The following is a 14,425-nucleotide window of genomic DNA, read 5'->3' on the forward strand; positions in this document are numbered from 1 at the left end:
AAGGAAAGTGGAGTGAGTAAAGAAATAAACTGAAAGACTGAAAAACCTCTGAGTACAGAGTACCTGAGACTGAGTACCTGCAACTGTTTAGTTCCCAAATCTCTTTTGGCCTGCTAGTTTATCAGAATGATGTTTCAACCAAATGACTGCATTTCTTCATTTAGCAACAGCCCAGGATGGTACCTGCATTTCTGGGTCATGGGGGACTGGAGCTCATCCCACCAATGGGTGAGAGGCAGAGTACACCCTGCACAGAGCTTACATCTGTGCAGTTAAGTTCAATTTTACCATCTAGTAATGAATTCTTACATTTTTGTAGCATTTTAAAGTGTTGTTGAGCAGCAGTTCTCCAGGGTTTCTGAAGGTCTTTGAAAGATTTTCTTTGGATATTGACTGCGTTTTCACTCAGTTTTAGACCATTCCTTGTACCTGACCAGTTTCAGAAAATTGTTTGTTTGTTTTTCTATGCCTCTCAACACTGAGGCAACCTTGCAAAGAAGCAATTCCAGATCTTATCTTCAGGCAATGTGTTACTGGCAGACTGTTGCTTATTGGCTCTCTGTCAAATTCAGAAACAAATTTCAAATTCTGCTCCTTACATATAAAGCTATTCATGACCAAGCTCCATCATATCTCAAAGATCTCGTAGTGCAATATTTTCCAAACAGAGCACTTTGCTCTCAGACTGTAAGTTTAACTTCTGGTTCCTAGAATTTCTAAAAGTAGAATGAGAGTTTTCAGGCCCCTCTCTTGTGGAACCAGCTACTAGTTTGGGTTCAGGTAGCAGACACCCTCTCTAGCTTTAAGGTTAGGCTTAAAACTTTCCTATCTCATAAAGCTTATTGTTAGGGATAGCTCAGGTGACCCTGAAAGATCCCATAGTTATACTGCTATAAGCTTAGACTACAGGGAGACCTCTCCTCCCTCTGCTCTCTTTCATTCTCCATGTACATATGACATTATTGCTCTCATGATCTTGTATTTCTCTTTCTCAGCAGGTATCCCTGGTCGGGTGTCATGGTGCTTGTTGTGCCCTCTTTGCTGTCTTCTCAACTTCCAGCCAGGCAGATGGCCGCCCTTCCTGAGTCTAGTTCTGCCAGAGTTTTCCTCCTGTTTTATCCTTCCACAATTGCCTCGTGCAACGCTCAGGAGACTGGATTGAAGAGAAATTTTATTTTATTTGGTTTTGTATGAATTGGACTTATATGGAATTGAATGAACTGGAATTGATTGGATTACAATTAATTGGATTGTAATCGGCTTGAATTGGGCTATCATTGAGGTACCTTGAGATGACATCTGTTGTGTTTTAACGCTATATACATGAAAATGAATGGAATTGAAAAGATGATTCCCAAAATGCTATTAGCCAAAGACTTGGCATATCTCAGCAGGTATGTAGTATATCCTTTTGAGGAAACTGGTCAAGAAAGGGCAGGCTTAAAAAACATTTGACAGCAGATTAACAGTATAAGTTATTTCCTTAAAAAGAATAGGAAAAAAAATCAGCAAAGACCTTTAACAGGACCAGAGAGATCTGAATCAATGTCTCTTTTTTATTACTGTAGCAATGAAACATTGTACAATGTTGATCCATCTACTGTTCACTGAAGCCTCATCAGAAATGGTCTCCATGAAAGGGTGGCTCTCAGAAGTCATTCTCAAGGAAGGGAAACAGCAAGAAAAGGCTGAGGTAATACAGGTATTAAACAAATATTGGTCAGAAAATCAGCGGCAACAGGTCTGATGGAGGGATGAATCCTCCCCAGAGCCTGGACTTCAACATTACTGAAGCTGCGTGGGATCATCTTAACAGCGAACGGAACAAAAGGCAGCCGAACATCCAAAGAAGAGCTTTGGGATGTCCTTCAAGAAACCTGGAGAACTATTCCTGAATACTACTTAAAGAAATTACAGAAAGCTTGTCTAAACAGGGTTCAGGCTGTGTTGAAGAATAAAAATGGTTATACTAAATATACATTTTCTAGACTATAAGAATTCTCGCAACTCTCCTTTTACCTCATATAATTTCCATTAATGTTTACCGATGTTTCAATGAATAATTTATTTAACATTAAAAAAAAGAGGAATTACTTTTGCACCGTACAGCACATGTTTACATATTTAGAATCCATATGGACGTGTGCAGAACATATAAAATATGATGCATTTTCAAAAGAATTATTCACCAAGTGACGCTGAAGGATTTAAAATGTTGCAAATATGAATGAAACAAAAGCCCAGTCACATAGCATAAATATTTAGGCGATACTTACAGGCTACCTTTAAGAAAAACAAATCATGGATAAGACAGTAATATAACTGAACACTAACAAAAACAGTGGAAATTAGTCAGTGGAGCAAAGCATTTTTTTCCCTCAACTTCAAATAATGTTACTGTCAAGAGGCTTCCACAGCAGCTGAGGTTTTTGGAAAAAATATATAAATACAGTCATTAAGAAATTTAAAAAAACCGCGTTCCCTAAAACTTAAATGTAGCCTTTCGTCTTAAATACTTTTGGAATGTTTTATACAACACGTTTCAATATCTTAACGCCCTACAAAGACCTTGACATACATTTCACTCAAAATGTTGAAGCACTACTGCGCGAGCAGTGGATGGAAAAGTGAACCGCCCGAGCAGCACCATGGCCAGCGCCTCCTCGTGCTGCGACGGGCTGAGGCAGCGACAGCCGAGTCCTGCTAGATTTTTCTGAAACCCTATACAACTAGGCTACAGTCGAAACTTGAGAGGACAGAGGTTTTTTAAACACGACCGTTCACCCAAACCTTGGCTAATGGCTCCCAATTAATGAGATACACCTGCGTAAAGAGGTCTGACGTCACTCCTACAGGCTCCTGCTGTTGTTGCGCTCGTGGCAGGTGCTTAGTCACATGTGCACCGAGTCAAATAACTCATAAGCGGAAAAAGTTGTGTCATTACTTATATCAAAACCTTTTTTGTTGCATTCTGCTCCGTATTTCCCCTCATAAAGTCAAAGTAATGTGAGCAGTTAATGCCAGATAGAGCCCCCTTTTCTTCCGGTTTGGTCAGTCAATGAAGCTAACAAGCAATCCCTATCATGTAGGCTATATTTTTACCTACAATTACATAGTTGTGTTAATGGACTCAAAAGCAAGCTTTTTGCAGTTTATTTATGCTGGAAATTATGCTCGTTTAGTCACTGTAACGCGTTACAGTACTCCGTTACTCGCCAGCTTTGCCTTTACTATCTCTCCGTCTGCCTCTTTGTCTGTGCATCCATGTGGGTTTTCCCTTCATAGTGTCGGTGCTGCGCCTCTCCGGTCTGTCAGTGTCTAAGCTATTGGCCTCAGAGATCATCTGTCTTCCCATCATAACAATAGGCCCACACGCACACACGCGCGCCAGCCCGACACAAACGCTCACAGCTCTTTTGAGGAGCAACGGTGAAATGTTGGTTCAGCCGCGATTTTCCGACTCTTCCTTTCTTTCAAGCTTCACATCGGCGAGGAGCGCAGGGAAGCCTCTGCGATGCGCTCAACCGCGGACGCATCAGAGTTGAAATAAGGGAATCGGGGGATCTCTGGGGGGGAAAGAAAGAGCAGAGGAGGGTTTTTTTTTTACGATGATGACTGGCTGCTGACAAAGAAAACGGGGTGTCCCCCTGGCTTCGGTTTACACCCGCTAACTTCGAGGCAGGCGTTTTGAGGGACCGGCTCGCTCGTACTAGCGCCAAAGATTTTCATCAACATTGTTTTTTGGAGGAGAATCATGCCTGTCCGGAGGGGTCATGTTGCGCCACAAAACACATTTTTGGGAGTGATTATTCGAAAATTCGAGGGACAAAGTGAGTAAATTTCTCGGGTTTCCAGTGATGAGTGGGTGCGCTCTGTTGTGCCGCCTGCCTTTTGTGTCCTGGCTGCATGCTGAGAGCAATTTGTTAAGACATCACTTAAAAGGCCCTCAACAATGCTTGTGGTGTGTATTTGGTACAATGGACTAAATCCGTGTTGGTAATAAACTATATGTCAAAGGTCCTTACAAGGTAACATACAGTAAGTTTATTATTCTGCTGCGTTTTCAAGGAGCAGATTGGTTTCATAATTCGGAGGTGCTTCTTGTAGTCTGTCTGCTCATGAGGAAATTGTAGCAAAAAGCTTCACCTTACCAACATCTATTAGATAATCTAGTCACTTTAAGACGACCAAATGTCTGAATTTTATTTAGGATAAGTGATTAAGTATAAGCCATTGAAGCCTTTGCATCCTCCTGCGTTTGTACAATAAAATACTTTTTATACTAACTCGTGTTTACATGCATATGTTGGTAATAGATTGACTTACCAAGTTCTTTATCAGGACTATACATTAAGTGACATTTTCTCCATTCCCACTTTGTAATTTTTCTCTACCCCAATCTCTTCTCTACCCCAACACAGATAAGAAATTCCTCATAGCCAATGCCCGCGTGCAGAACTGTGCTATTATCTACTGTAACGATGGCTTCTGTGAGATGACGGGCTTCTCCAGGCCGGATGTCATGCAAAAGCCGTGCACGTGCGACTTCCTGCACGGCCAGCTCACCAGCCGGCACGCGGTGGCCCAGGTGGCACAGGCGCTTCTGGGCTCTGAGGAGCGCAAGGTGGAGATCACCTACCACCGCAAGGATGGTGAGTGCTGCGGGGCCGCCGACTGTCTGTGTGGGCTCAGGTGGCACGTGCAGCAACTGACACGAATGTGTCGAATAAAATGTCAAACATTTGTCCCTAAAAGAGTTGCCTTGTTTTAGTCTCTTTTTCATCATTAAATCTAAAGCAGTTGTTTGGGTAAAAAGAGTAATAGTGTTTGAAAGGATTTGTTAACAGAGCAGGGAGATTAAACAATGTCCAAAAAACAAGGTTCACAGCAAGTACATTTTCTGTTCCAAGTCAACTCTATCTGGAGCATTTTGCTGGAGCAAATCGACACCCATTTGGAAGCCTGATTGGGACATCACAGCTGTGAAGGTTTTCTTTTCTGTGAAGTCCGATCTTTAAATGAACCAGGCACTGGGTGGCTGGGAAGAAATTTCATTAGCCTGCGCTGGATAGGGCACATTGTGAAGGATGTAGCTCACTTCCCTGAAGACCAAAGTGAACATGATGAAGCCCGATTCCCTGTTTCTGATCTTGTCATCTCAGTTTTTCTGTGCAGCCTACTGTGCACTTGAAGCTCACTCAGATTCTTGCCATTTTCCAGTGGAAGCATTTTATCATGCCACTCCATACTTTAGATAATCTGATGAACATATGGCGCTTATGAATCCTAAGTAGAGATCATGACTTGCATGACAGTTGGTGTTGTGTGACAAGACGAATGCCGAAGTGAAAGTTTAGACCAGTCACTTTAACTGAGCAGGTTCAGGGATGGTTCATGGTGATAAAACCTCCTGGTGGAGCACTTTACTGGAATCATTTTGTTATATAGCTGGAGAAGTTTCTAACAACTATACTGTATGAAGTCTCAAGGTAATCTACAGCGCTTGCCTGTTGTTGTTTTTTTATTTGTGTGGCATTGGAGGAACATAGTAGAACCAGACCTTTAGGCTTCCTTGTGTTTCATCATTGCTAGTTATTGATACAGCTGTGTGTGTTTTACGTTATTTCTTATGATGGAATTCAGTGAACCATACTCAAGCAAAGCCCAAGGGTCATGGTATTTCTCGATGACCTTTCAGCAGTTACTTTATGTAACAAGATCTAATACATTCATGAGAAAAAGAAAGTATGCCCGCTTTTTAAAAAAAAAAAATCTTTTGGTCTTTTTCCTAGTCTTAAAATTAGGAAAACTAACACATCAGATGAGAAACAAAACATGAAATATCACACTGTGTGAATACTTATCTTAAAAATGAAGCCAAATAGAGCCAACATTATCGGTCTCCTACATTATTGTGCAGGAATTCTGCCCCACTTTTCTTTACCTTTCTTGACGTCTGCAGCATGTGTTTATGCACAGCTCTCTTGAAGTCTCACCACAGCATTTCATTCAGGTTGAGGCCTGGACTTTGACTGGACCATTGCAACACCTCGATTCTTCCAGACATTCTGTTGTAGATTTGCTGCTGTGTTTGGGATCATCACTCTGCTGCATGGCCCAATTTGTGCAAAGTTTAAGCAGTCAAACAATGTTCTAAAGTCAAATGTGATGCCATATCACATTTGACTTTAGAACACTGTGGGTATACAGAGGAATTCAAGGCTGACTCGATGACAGCAAGATGTCCAAGTCCTGTGGCTGCAATACGAGCCCAAATCATCAGCCCTCCACCGTCGTGTTTGACAGCTGGTATGAGGTGTTTGGTTTTCTCCAAGCATGGTGCTGTGTATTTTGGCCAGATAACTCCTATTTGGTCTTGTTTGTGTAAAGGACATTGTTCCAGAAGTCTTGTGGCTTGCTCAGATGCAAGCCTAAGCTGCGTTCCCATGTTCCTTTTCGAGAGGCGAGGCGTTCTGATAACGCCTCCAAATAATCCATACCTCCTAGTCTTTTTCAAACCGTGCTGTTATTATCAACGTTGAACATGCCAACTTAGACCAGTAGGAGTCTGAGATTTAGCTCTTGGGTTTTTTGCAGTTTCTCTCGTGCCAGACGAATATTTGATTCAGTTTGGAACTAAAGCATTTAATATCAGATATGTATGCCCGTTTCAATCAGCTGAGAAGACAGGGGTGGACCACGAGCTGCAGTGGTAGAGAAAACTCTGATTGTAACCAGAAAGTATGGAGGCTGAGCAATGAACGGTTAATCTCTGGTTATTTCTAAGCAGTTATGTTGTGAGGCACAAAATAACAACACCCACAACCCTGAAAAATGTGTGACATTCACATATTTTACATTGATCTATCTGAAGCAGACTTAATGGTTTGATTGCATTACAACTTGCTGTGTGACTTTGGTGAGGATTGTTGTGGATGGGCAACACAGTTCAGTGGATTTAACTTGCACTATTCTGCCCCCTTCCTTGGACCTTAGTGGAAATGCAAAAGATCCACGAAAAAAACTTTGGACCTTTAAAGCTCTGGATGCTGTTGATTGAAATGTGCCAAAGTGAACGTGTTGTTTTGAGTGCAAGATTAGCGAATAAATGGAAATCCCACCAAGCATCCTTGAGTTAAGAAGGACATTTTTCTACCGATAAGTCACACGTGTAACAGGATAAACATAAAGCTACTGCTGTGGAGGAGTCAAAATTTCAGCTTATTGGACTGCGTAGCAAGAGCTTGTCATTGGAATTTGTATGGTCATTAGATGCATGTTAGGAGCAATAATGATTGTGTCTTCAAAGATGAAGCACTTGTGTTTCTGTGTCTACGTGGATGTGTGTGACTCTTAGAGAAGTTTAGGAAAGCCCAGAGGCACAGAGGTGACATAGATTAGGTCAGAAATGGCTCACGGAACAGTTACAAATGATAGTATCCTTGGAGACATTCGTGTTGGGTCAAAGGTTGGAAGAGTCAGATAAAGATACAGAAGTGCTCGAGGGAACTGGTAGAATGAGATGTCAGCCATTTTTTTGTGCAGAGAAGTGTGCTTTGGTCCGTGTCCTTTTGAGAGGGTTAACATGCAACCTGCGGTCATGTTTTATGCAGTCTTCGCTGAACTTTGGCTATTCCGAAAAAAAACACCAAAGCTAAATTATTATAACAAATGCCAAGCAAGATTCACGCGAAATATATTCCTGTTCCCTGCGTTTGCTATAAAAAAAAACACTCAACCAAAAAAAATTTAAGTTACACCTGACACTCTTACTCTCTAAATTCGCTAAACTTGGGAGTAAAAATAAGTTTCCCCACCATTTTACACAACATTCCACAGATTTACAGGAACTATCACTGAGCTTTTCCACGAGTGATCAATACTGCCTGACAACAGTGTTGCATGTAGAAACCTCTTGGGATTGTTTGCTGAACTAATTAACCAAACACTGATGTTGCTGGGGACACTTCTGGAGTACATTTTACAGCAAATATGCTGTTGTCTAAGTTTTGAAAGGAGGACAGTCACTCAGTGAATTATTCACTCTGAATTGCCACGATAAAGGAATTTATCGTGGCAATTCAACACCATGAAAAAACAAATTGCAGCAACACAAAGGCCTGCTGTTTTCTTCACCCACTGAAGAGATCATGGTGGCTATGCAGTTGCAATTGCTCCACCACTGTGACAAAATGCTATTACAGCTGGAGCGAATGAGACAAGTAACTGGAGGAAGACAGCTCTGTGCGAGTGTAAAGAGGAGGTAGGGCTATGTGGGCATGTGGTGTTTGTGTGTGTCAGCTTGCTGTCGGAGAGAGAAGAACACATCAACGCACAGCTGGTGCATGAAAACTCTTGAAAATGACAATACAAACAATACAAAATTGGTTCATGATCAGCATGTTTTAAAAGTCAGTATATTGATTACAGAAGTGAAGTAAATCATTTGAGTTCTTATGACTTGAACGTAACAGATGCCCGCCCCATTTTAGACAGAGTGCTGTGAGATGACTCAGGTTCTGCCTGAATCAATCTGCTGAGCAAACAGCATTAATGAGGACACAAATACCTTCATGTTGCATTGATCTTCCAAACCGTTGTTTTGGACAGAAGAAATCAATCTTGACCAAACACCCTCCCTCCAATAGCTGGTCCCCAGGGACCTGAATAGAATGAGCGAGATAGCCTCTGACTGTCAGACCGTGCTGAGGGGGAAAATGCTTCTATGCCATTCTGTTACCTGTGCCCCTAATTACCTCAGTGCTGTCCTTTCACCTGATTCACAGCTTCTCCTGGGAAGGTCGTGCACCTGTTTCAACTTGCACACCCGTTACATACTTCTTTTTAATAATGGGCAAATATGGCCTCACACTCGGCCTGGATGGTTTCTCGTCAAGTCCTCTTTCAGTTTAAATCAAAGTTTAATGTATCATGAAACAATAAGAATGACCTGACCCTTACCAGATTGATTTCCTCCTTTTTCAGACATTCTGTTGTAGATTTGCAGCCGTGCGCGGGATCATTGTCCTGTTGAATGACCGGGCTTCAGTAGTTGGGCAGATGGCCACACAGTTGACTCGAGAATACTTTGGTATACCTGCAAGTGTACAGTCATTGAATTAATGACTGCAAGATGCCCAGTTCCTAGGGCTGCAAAACAAGCCCAAATCATCACCCCTTCACCATCATGCTTTACAGTTGGTGGGAGGTGTTTGTGCTGATATGCAGTGCCAAACGTAATCCTGTGTATTACGGCCGAACTTCTCCACTTTGGACTTGTCTGTCGAAAGGACATTGTTCCAGAAGTTTTGTGGTTTGTTCAGATCCAACTTTGCAAACCTTAAGTGAAGTGGCTTCCCCTGTGGCATACCTTTCTAACAAGCCATGGTTATTTTGTTTTTTTTTCTAATCGTACTGTCATGAGCTTGAACATTTTTGGGGCCTAACTCACCGCAGACAGTCGGCTATCAGGTATGTTGCAAATGTTTGGACAGTAAGCATCTATTCAATACTATCAATGTTATTTTGATTTTACTCAGCTTGTGAATCCGCAGCAGGTCTGTCAGCGTAGTTCAGCGTAGCTGGAGAATCCATGATTTAGCCCATTTAGTGCAAAATGTTCTTATTTTTTGTTTCTGCCGCTTCCTGTTGCTGATCACAACCAACAGGCCAAGTGTTGCCAGTGCCACTTGTTCTTATCAGCCATATTTGTTTGTTTGTTTATTTCAAGAATAGCCCCTTGAGATGCATCATCTCATTTTCGAGGTGATCCTTACAAAAACATATATATAATCATCAGTAGTATGAGATCATAATTAAAGTTAAGTCCAAAACAAGATACGAAACATTTAAACACAGACTGAGTCCAACAGAAAAACAAAATCAAAAACAAAAGCAGGATGTTTGACAATGAGTAAATGAAGATGATTTAAAGATATGAAAAGAAGTGATAATTTCTCTTTTTCTTTCTTTCTTTTCAAAACATCTTCTTATTACATCAACCCTACAAATTTAATAGAAAGAGGAATGTCTGTAGCTTAGATGGCATTGCAATTCATACCTTCATAATTAACCTGGGGAAGCAGAGTCATGCTTTGGTTAGAGCCGTCATCTTACATCCTAAAAATGTCCTGGCTCAAATCCAGACTCTGCTTGTTCTGTGTGAACTTTGTTCGTCAGGTGCTCTGGTTTCTTTCCAAAGTCCAAAAACATGCGTATTAGGTTAAATGGGGATTCTAAATTAGTCATAGGTGTGAGTGTGAATATGCATGCCCCTACGTTGCCTTTTTTGCTATGACACCCAGCATAGGCTCCAACTCTACATGATAATCAGTGGGTCAGTGGGATTACTCTGGTATGCTTTAACCCACTGACACCGTGCAAGCTCTCTGTATATCTAAATGTCATTGTTTTATATTTCAATAGCTTCCTGTTAGGCTATTTTGGAATGATAACAAAGTATATTTTAATCGTCTCATGTTGCAACCTTTCAGAATCTTATCCACTATCCCACGCTACCAATCTAAGAACACAAAAATTATGTTGTTAGACTCAGAGTATTTGACTGGAATAACGGATAGTCACCCCATATTTATGGGTTTGAGAATAAAAAACTAATTATCTCACACTCAGTGTCCACTAGATTTGTCTCGCAGTTCTTTGGAATGTCTGTGGCAATCTCATTGCTCTGCTCATTGTCAACCATAGCATTTCCTGTCAGGTAATCTTATCTTTTTTTTAATCCTGTGACCTAAGTTCAGCATAAACATTGTCCACTGTCCTTTAGCATCTGTGAAGGAGATCTTCCTCGTCAGCACAATTTCTGACACATTCTGAACGCTTTATGATTTGTAACTTCACTTAAGCTCTTGTCCTTTTGCCTCCGAGTCTCTATGACCTCTATAGGAGATGTATGGCTATGTGCAAAAGCAAACACACCCCCTTTTAGTTATAAGGATTTATGATTCATGATATTATTAAAAAAAAAATTACAAGGTCCTTACCATATCTTGAAATTAGATATTTACAACCTCAAATTAACAAGTGCACATGGCACAATGTAACAATGCCTTAATGTTTCAAACGAAATCCAGGCCAAAATTCCGAAGCAGTGTGTGTAAAATATTTTTGTTTAGCCATTACTCTTCCACTTTCAGAGGAATTAGGAGGCTAGGTAGTATAGGAAAGGTAGGAGGTTGGAGAAAATACATCAGCAACAATCTTAAAGAGGGAATTACTGATGTTCACGAGTCTCAGTTACATAATTAGGCATTTGTCTTTCAACAGTGTGGAAGTTGATTTGCAAGTGGAAAACATCCAAGACAGTTGCTCATCTTATCTGGAGATAAGATTATCGCTCCCATGTCAGACTGTGCAATGCACAGAGAAACAGCAAAAATTTAACCTGTGTCTCAACCTCTACAGGCCTCAGTTAGCATGTTAAATGTCTAAGTTCATGACAGTACAATTTGAAAAAGACCAATAACAAGTATGGCTTGTTTGGAGGGTTTGCAGGGGAAAGCCTCTTTTCTCTACCAACTCGTACTCTAATCCAAATTTTCAAGCATGGTGGTCGGAGGCTGATGAACAGAGCTTGTTTTGCAGCCGAAGGACCTAGGCACCTGCCTCTATATTTCAGCAAAGTTTTTATTCAATAAATCACTGACCCTCCAAATCATAAATCATTTTTCTGTTGTGTTCACATCAAAAAATTGGATTGTGATCTAATTTTGAATATTGTCATGAGCTGAGTTTTTTCTGACTAATTGAGAAATTTGTTTCTTCGAGGCAGATGTCTTAAAGCTCAATCCTGCTGTCTGGGGAGCATTGTTTGTCAAACATTTTTTAGGTCTCTCTAGAGATGCTTCGCTGGATTCAGTCCAAATTCTACCAGGGTCTGACCTTTAGTTTCTCTAAAGCCACTGCTGTTTTTTTTCTTGGTGTGCTATTCATTGTTGTCTTGCGGACATGTTAACCTTCAACCCAGCCTGAGAGCCACAGTAATCTTGAAAGGATGCTCACTAAGAATTTCTCTCCCTTTTCCTGCATCCTATCTTTCCTAACTTATCCTCCAGGTCCACAGTATGTATGATGCTGCTATCACCAACTTGGTTTTATTTACATGTGTTGGAGAACCAAATACTTCATTCTTTTGCATTTGAACAAACTCCCAGTTGACTTCCATGAGCCTTTTAGTGAGGAATGACTTTTCTATGGCCACTCAGCCATAAAAACCTGATTTGTGGAGTGCCGTACTAATGGATGCAGTGACTGATGTAACAGATGGTTTGAATATAAGTTATTTTATTTCGAACAAATCAATGAAAAGCTCCCAAAGTCTGTCTTTACTCGTTCATTGTGGTAACTTGTGCACAGACTGACAACCTGAGGGGACCACAGGGGATGTTGCTTTCAGTGCTCAGTAATTTAGAAGGTTTTATTTAAATTAATAGATACATCCATCCATCCATCCATTTTCTATACCGCTGAATCCATCGGTCGGGTCGCGGGGGGGCTGGAGCCTATCCCAGCGGTCAATGGGTGAGAGACTCTGCACACCCTGGACTGGTTGCCTGCCCACAGGAGTTCTAACCACAGCAACATATATTTACTCTGTCTGCCTGTCAGTTCAGATATTGAAAGAAAGTAATCACTGTTTTTCGCTTTCCGTACTTAAGAGCAGTGTCTGAAGGTCCTTCGTATACTCTTCCAACAAATCCATAAGTGCAGCACAGGTAAAAGCTCCCACTTGCAAAAAGCAAATGATACTGAAAATGTCACGCTATAAATAGATTAAAGTTGAGTCTGACTCAGTGATGCTCAGTGAGATTAAAGATTTTTTCCATGAATTTAAAACATATTACACAAATGTTTGAACTCCAGATAGCGTGGAATATTTGGTAACTGTTTAAAAGAAAAAAAATCCGTCGTCCATCAACAGAAATATATCAATAAATCATATCTCACTCTTCGAGCTGCCGTGTTAGCTTCAAAATCATGTCCAACTAACCTCAGTTTCCAAGAGCCGGGGAAAAATGTATGAAAGATGTGTTTTGTCCGACAGTCCAAAGACATTTAGTGTGCTGTCATATAGGACAAAGAAAAAAGCCTTATAGTTGAGGAAACAGAACCCTGCAACAGTTTGTCAGTTTTACTTGAAATTTAACTCAACTGACATCTTGTCAAAAAAGTTGTTTAGTAAGGATGGGCTTCATGCAGATGTACATCCTTTAGCCTCAGCTATTGATCCTTTTAAATGTAGTTTACTTGACAGAGAATAAAGACATGCCTTGGGCTTTTTATTTCATTCAATGTGCTGCGTAAACAACAGAAATTTGTAGCGTTTTCACCAGATGTTTAGTTACGGCTCTTTGACATTCATTAACCTCATTCTGATTAATTTTCCTTCTGGTGCTCTTCACTTGTGGGCAATGCTACAGCTGCACGAGAGAAAACAAGGCAGTAAAATTACTCTTCATTCTGCTCCATCATTCGGGAAATAGCAGACACAGTGTTTATCCCGACAAAGTCTGGCCATATAATGCTGTTTGTTCAGGTTAGGAAAATATCACGATTTGAATTTAATTAGACCCCTTTACAAAGCTCACCACACAATGTAGAATTTCATTAACAAATCATCACATTGTCAATTCCCACTCCCAACCTTGTGCCAAAATTACAAAGCCGTCTCACAATTTTACAGCATTTTAATACATCGGTTTGTTTTTCAGTTTTAAAAAACATAAACATCACAGATTTTGATGTGAGACTGAGCGCTAATTGTTAAAACTAGACTGAACTGAGCAAAGCCTTCCGCACAAACAAAGCATTCAAAAGTTTTTCATTTTCTGGAAAGCTTTTATCGACCTGACAGCAACATAATAAACTCTCCCCTCGCAGCGGGAAAAGTAGATAAACCAGTTTGTCCACAGATGAAAGGAAACATACTGAAGGGAATTCCACTTTGAGCTTAAATTAACTGCGCGACTGAATTATTAAAAATGGTAATAATGTGCTGCAAATTGTCTCCAATTGGCAGCCAAGACAAGCTAGCCTTCGCTTGCTAATCGAAAGGATTTGTTCCTTTGACTTTGAATCCCCTGTTTTACCTCCTCTAAGGTTAGATTGTGTGCTTGACACAGTTTGCCTTTTAGCAGGATTATTCCAGAAACGGTCAAACTTCGAAGTGGTAAACGTTTGATATTGATTTGGATCTTGGTCTGTATCCTAGAATTTTTTTAATCTTTTCTATTCAGCCTTAGCAGATGTATGCACTGGTCTTGTTGAGACTATCATTGGTACAGCTGGCACGGTTACACACACAGTTAAGCTACAATTTGGCTTGGCCATTTAACTGGGCCAACAACTTTGTGCCAGTATGCATGCAAATTTGGTCAGACAAACATGTTTTCATGCATTTGAAAAG

The 14,425-nt window shown here is 40.7% G+C and overlaps 1 protein-coding gene across 4 annotated transcripts in view; it reads left to right on the plus strand.

Annotated features, from left to right (window-relative positions):
• Window positions 1-3,301: 3,301 nt before the first annotated feature.
• LOC142391697 (potassium channel, voltage gated eag related subfamily H, member 7) overlaps window positions 3,302-14,425 on the plus strand; it is a 76,644-nt gene continuing 65,520 nt past the window's right edge. For all 4 annotated transcript variants that reach the window (XM_075477682.1, XM_075477683.1, XM_075477685.1 and 1 more), the window contains exons 1-2: window positions 3,302-3,830; window positions 4,422-4,652. In XM_075477682.1, the coding sequence (XP_075333797.1) occupies window positions 3,755-3,830; window positions 4,422-4,652 (307 nt within the window). In that variant the 5' untranslated portion in view covers window positions 3,302-3,754. The remainder of the gene's footprint in view (window positions 3,831-4,421; window positions 4,653-14,425) is intronic.

The sequence above is a fragment of the Odontesthes bonariensis genome, chromosome 11 (genome assembly GCF_027942865.1).
Source record: "Odontesthes bonariensis isolate fOdoBon6 chromosome 11, fOdoBon6.hap1, whole genome shotgun sequence".
Classification (NCBI taxonomy): Eukaryota; Metazoa; Chordata; class Actinopteri; order Atheriniformes; family Atherinopsidae; genus Odontesthes; species Odontesthes bonariensis.